Source organism: Dermacentor andersoni, chromosome 6 (genome assembly GCF_023375885.2).
Source record: "Dermacentor andersoni chromosome 6, qqDerAnde1_hic_scaffold, whole genome shotgun sequence".
Classification (NCBI taxonomy): Eukaryota; Metazoa; Arthropoda; class Arachnida; order Ixodida; family Ixodidae; genus Dermacentor; species Dermacentor andersoni.
This window is the reverse complement of record NC_092819.1, coordinates 17269236-17275408: the sequence shown is the minus strand read 5'-3', so window position 1 is coordinate 17275408 and position 6173 is coordinate 17269236. Positions and strand designations below refer to the sequence as shown.

Sequence of the window (6173 nt, the reverse complement as noted above, 5' to 3'; positions counted from 1 at the left end):
GTGCACGTGTTGCTTATATGCTGGAATGCATTCGTGTTCATCATCAGTTTTACTTGCTCTTGTGAAAAGAAAGTATTGATCGCTTGCTACAACAGAGCGGGGATATCATGCCGGAAGCTGCTGTGGCCTGGAAACTTCTTCCCTTGTGAAATTATAGGTTATTAGGGATCTTGTATGAGTTATGAGTTGGAGCTAAGTGTAAGTACGTGCAGGGAAACCTTATCACGAAGCTCGAGCAGCTGTTGTTACCATTTGTTGCCTATAATGCGATGTTTCTCCTGATAAAGGTTGGTGCATTACACGAACTGGACTGTCTTATCCCACTTCGAACCTGCAAATGGTTTTGGCACGTGAAACCCCATAATTTTTAAATGCTGTGCAAATTTCCACACCTAGTAGAAAAGTCAGAATTGTTTGATTTAGGGCAATAATATGATAAAAAATCTGGCAGAACCCATCTCAAGATGAATACCAACATCAATGTGACTGGCATTGAATTAATGTACTGACACACTGTATTGCTACTGCCGAAACACTTCGTGTATGAGGCGTGTATGCAGCTAGGCTCCTCTCTAGTGCCTCTCTCTGGACATGCTGCGCCACCGCAGGGAGGTCCCCGCATGGCGCATGTGTGAATATATATTCAGACAAGATCGTCTGAATATTTCTGCGCTCAGCACCGTAGAAATTTAAATATATTTTTTTTTGTCATTGAAAAGCAGCACATAACTAGTTGCACATACCCAGTGACCCAAGTTGGCATGAAACAGGTTTATTGAAGAGAGCGGCACATACCCAATTGTACGTGCACAGTGGCCCGAATTGAGGTCAAGGAAATTCATTGAAGTGTAGTACATAAATAGTTTCACGTACTTAGTGACCCAAGTTGGAACGAAGAAGGTTCATTGATGAGTAGTGGCACATTGGCAGTAACACAAGTTGGCATAAATAGGTTAACTGTTGACTGGCATGCACCTAATGTTGCATACCCAGTGACCCAATTTGGCTCTACTATTGGTTTCGGACTGGGTTCCCTCAGCACGTCAGCCCAATGCTCTAACCATTAGACCATGTGGATTACCAGAGACCCATTTTAGTGGGAAAACGGTTAGAGAGACAGAAAATTGTGGCAGAACTCACCTTACGATGAAACTTGCTGTTAATATGATTAGCAATGCAGCGATACACCATATTGCCACTGCAGAGACACATCATGTATGAGGCTTGTAGTGGGCTTTCTCGCGCTTCCCTCACACTGCGTCATTCTGCAGTGATGCCACTAAGTCTGCACGCCGCGCTTGTATGAATATACATTCAGGCAAGTTTGTCTGATTATATATGATGAAGGGTTCGATTCCGCCTTACACTGGAGAAATTTTAAATTAACTTTTTTTTCACCATTGAAGAGCAGCACGTACTAGGTGGCACATAGTTATCCATGTTCGTGTCAGAGGTTCATTGAAGAGCAGCACAAACTCAGTGGTGCACACCCATGACCCAAATTGGCATCAAAGTGGGTCATTGAAGAGCAGCACATAACAAGGGGCACACACCCAATCGCCCAAATTAATCTCGAAGGTGTTCATTGAATAGTGGCGCATACCCATTGGTACACACCCAGGGACACAGGTTGAAGTCAAGGAGGTTCACTGAAGAGTGGCACATACCTAGTGGCTCATGCCCAGTGGCCCAAGTTGGCATCGAAGGGGTTCACTGAACAGTGTTATTTACCCAGTGAACCAAGCTGGTGTGAAGATTGGTTTTGCACTCAGTTCCATCAACACTGCAGCCCAATATACTACCCATTAGACCATCGACCACCCACTCCCAGGGAACCAAGTTGCTGGCAAAACATTAGAGACATAGATAGATAGTCCCTGGATAGTGTGTGAAGTACAATAAGAAATATAAATGCATTAAAAATATGTTCTTTAACGAAAACACTAATGTGAAGGTGTATTAAACATTTGTGAGGCCCTGCAGAATATTAAGGGCACCTCAAGCTACTACACGCTACTTGAAAAATATTCTGGCGGAACCTATCTCTCAGTGAATGTTGATGTTAATGTGATTAACATTGAAGCACTGTAACGACACATTGAATTGCCAATGCTGAAACATATATGCAGCTAGGCTCCTCACTCGAACTTCCTACTGCATGTGCTGCACCATCTAGCAGCACTCCTGTGAAGTTCACACATGTTGCGGGTTCAATGCAGCTGAGCACCTGAAGAAATTTTAAAGGATCTTTTCTTTTGTTGTCAATAAAGAGTGGCACATATGCAGTAATACATGCCCATTTACCCAAGTTCGTGTCGAAGAGGTTTATTGAAGAGCGGCAAATACCTATATGCACATACCCAGTGACCCAAGTTGGCGTGAAATCCATTGAAGAGTGACACAGACCAAGTGGTAAATACCCAGTGCTCCAAGTTGACATCAGAAGGTTAATTGAACAGTGTGAAATGCATTGTGAACAGTGTGAATGCACATTCACAGTGTGAAGTACCCAAACACACAAATTGGTCTGACAATTGGTTTCGAAACCAGTTCCCTCAGTACAGCAGCCCGATGCATTACCCATTAGACCATGGACTTCCAGTGACCCAAGTTGGTGGGAAAACAGTTACAGACAGACAGACACACACAGTTAGCCCATGGAAAGTGTGTCAAGTACCCTAAGAGTGCTAATCACATTAAAAATGCCATTTTTCAACAAAGTTTGTTCTTAAGCAGCATACTGTTCCGCTAACTTATGGATTTCTGTTTCATGACAGGACTGGAGCCTGTCATCCCGGACAGCACTCCTCGATCGTCTGGCATCACTGCTGCACCAGCGCAGCTGCACAGACTTGGTTGCTCAATTGTGTCTGCCTTTGTTAACTGAGCTTCTGGCACGTTCCATTCTGCGTTCACACAATAAGGAGCAGTTTTGTGTTGCCCTCGGGCGCCTCGTTTCGAGGTACCCAACTGCTGCAGTCTTTGTAGACGCCTACCTTGAACAAGAATGTGACCTGCCAACACTTTTGCGGGAGAGCCAGCTCGGGGGTGAGGGCAGTGCTCCACCTGCCAAGAAGCCTCGGACTGCTTCTGTGCCACTGAATGTGGTGCGTTGTTGCTGGCAGTTGCTAAGCAAGCAGCCCGGCTACCTGGCTCGACGCTGGGACTGGACACCTGTGCTGCCCTTCCTCAAGCATTCATCAACTTCTGTTCGCTGGTAGGTGCACTGATTGCTTACATCTGCCTAACTAATTTCTGTGGCAGATTCTTTGAACACTCTTTTGTGTGGTCCTCTAAGCCCAGCGGTGACGAAATTTGACTTTCATGATGCAGGGCTGGTAATCATCTAATTTTCTTACTTGTGCACCTAGTGCTTAGTGTATAGTACAACAGAAATCCCAGACCGTGGCCTCCAAAGTACTCAGCTGCGGAGGCCATGCTGTCTAATTTCTCAGAGGCAATGCTGAGGAGCTGTACGGGTGCTCAATGTACTAGGTCCTGTATCATTTCAGGTAAGCGGTAATGGTTGAATTTCTTTTTAGCTTCAGTATCAAAAACATCTGTTATTGCCAGCTTTTTGCAATTGCATCCAGTCATACTTTAAACGTAAGACTTTGCATGGATGCTGTTCTATATCTACACTATCTTAAACTAGGTTTTTTACATGGTCCAAAATTGCATTACAGTTCCTAAAAACAAAGACACAAAGTGAATATTGTATTAAAACAGGCATATTGTATCAAGATAGATGGGGAGTTTTGCATCAGCACTTTGTCTGTAGTCTTGTAAAAGAAAAAAAATTTATCTAGACCAATTTAGGCCGCATTTACATGTTCAAAAGATGTGAACCTATTTGACCAGTGAACTAACGGTGCATTGTTACATACTATGCAGTGATGCACTGCATCATTGCATAGGTAGTCTTCACATGACGTCACATACACAACTTGTCACCATGCTAGTACCAAAACATGGCAGCCACGATGATGTTGGTGCACTATATTTGAAACATACATTAGGTTCGTTAAATTTGCCTGCACTGCCTGAATCGGTTCTCTTGGTGATGCGCCCTGCCATTCGTTTCAGCAGTGCAGCAATGGAACCCTGTGAATCGCGCTGTTCATTTCTAGAGGTGTAGGAAAAGTGCAGAGCTGGTTCACAAGTTTCCACACCTTCCTTACTGATGGTACCAATTTGGAACAAGCAGGTGTGAAGCAGCAGATGATACAGCACACAGGTGCAAGCATTGTTGAAGCACTACTTATGGTATTTCAAAGGGTACGAGCTCAGGCTAGTTGGTTATGATTCATAGCTAAAAGCAGTGCGAAATAAAACTAGGTCTGAGCGCTGGTCCTGTGTTGTCTTTCTTGTCCTAGCACTGATTTTTAACTGTTCATGTGCATCTGCTGTGTCCATGAAACACTGGGTGTGTTAATTATGTGCGATGTGTGCACTAGCATGTTGTGTATGCTTGCAGTAGCTCGCAATTCAGCTGTTCACGCTGATCTAACCAATGCTACTTTGATTCAAGCAATGTGTCTCTGTCAATATGTCAGCACTAGTAGTTTTCTTCTATTCTTTATTGCCCTGTGAAACTGAGGGAAAAAATAGAAAACAGAAAAAAAATCTCCTGCCTTTTCACCAGTGAAGGTACGACGAGTTCAATTCAAGATGTATTCTGACAGCGCGCAATGTTCTTAAATATATGCCGTTGAATCATCTGTAGTGTAGGAACGGTTGCTTTCTGCTGTTTTCAAGACCAAACACCTCAGAAGCGAACCTTATGTGCAATTTAGGACCCATCACTGTGCTTTACCTTTCCTCTCAAACTCGTTTGGATGGTGCTCATTAGGTGGAAAAACATAACACCTGATGCACCACTGAACTCAAGCTGCACGATTTTTGAGCTTCTGATGCACAGTGGCATAAGGGAAACAAACAAACCTATTGTTTTGCTTTGTGACGGTGACTGGCTCCTACCTGATTATCCTTGTTATTGATTTTTCACTACTACCGTATTTACTCGAATCTAGGCCGACCCCCTAAAGTCTGAAGCCAAAAAAAAAAAATAAAAAAAAAAAATAAAATATATATATATATATATATATATATATATATATATATATATATATATATATATATATATATATATATATATATTACCTCGAATGTAGGCCGAACAAAAAAAGCGAGGACAGCGTTCACAAAATGCAAACAGCATTTATTGAGTCTGAACGTGCAGAGCTCATTCAACGTCATCGTCGCTGCTAGACACGTCGCTGTGTTCCTTGTCACTGTCACCTTCAAACAGTGCACTATCTTCGGTACCGTCAAGCGCATTAGATATGCTGCACTTTTTAAAGGCGCACACGATCAAAGTACCTGGGATGTCGTCCCACGCTGCAGCTGCCCAGCCCGCCAGCTGCGATAGCGATGCACGTTTGATGCGGCCCGTTGCCGTTGGCATGTGGTCTTCGTCAGTCAACCATTGCGTATAATATTTCCGCAGACGATCCTTGAAAGGTTTGTTGATGCAGACATCAAGTGGCTGCAACTGGCCCATCATGCCGCCCGGTATGACAGCGAGGTCCGTGTTTGCTTGGGCAAGTGCATCCTTCACGTTGTCGGTCAAGTGCCCACGGTAAGAGTTGACGACAAGGAGCAAGTTCTTTGTCAAAATGGCTCCTGGACGTCGTCGCCACACAATCTTAACCCACTCTTCCACCATCGCACCCGTCATCCACCCGTTCTCATTTGCCCACACAATGACATTTTTTAGAAAAGTTTCTCGAGTGTCTTTCTTTTAAATATCATATAAGGAGGGAGTTTATGTCCATCAGCTGTGCAGCACAGCATCACAGTTGCGCGCTGCTTCTTGTAGCCCGCAGAGCGCACCTTCACCTCCTTGGCACCCTTTTCATTCACGGTGTACGTCACTGGCATATCAAAATACGCAGCCGTCTGGTTGGCGTTGCCAATTTTCCCAAGGTTGTAGCCTGCTGCTCTCTTTCACAGCACGTAGTGCTGAAAAGCTATCAGCTTTTCTTCGAAATCGCTTGGCAGCTTCTGGGTGATTGAAGTGCGACGTCGGAGGCTGAAGCCGAAGCGCTTCATGAACTTATGAAGCCAGCCCCGCATGGATTTGAAATCCTTTGATGTTAGGCCTCGCTCCC

General features: G+C 44.2%; 1 protein-coding gene across 1 annotated transcript in view; it reads left to right on the top strand.

Moving 5' to 3' along the window:
* The window catches only part of LOC126521268 (midasin), a 386114-nt gene that overhangs the window by 1355 nt on the left and 378586 nt on the right, over positions 1 to 6173 (top strand). Inside the window, exon 2 of the mRNA XM_050169921.3 lies at positions 2778 to 3217. Within this exon, the coding sequence (XP_050025878.1) occupies positions 2778 to 3217 (440 nt within the window). The remainder of the gene's footprint in view (positions 1 to 2777; positions 3218 to 6173) is intronic.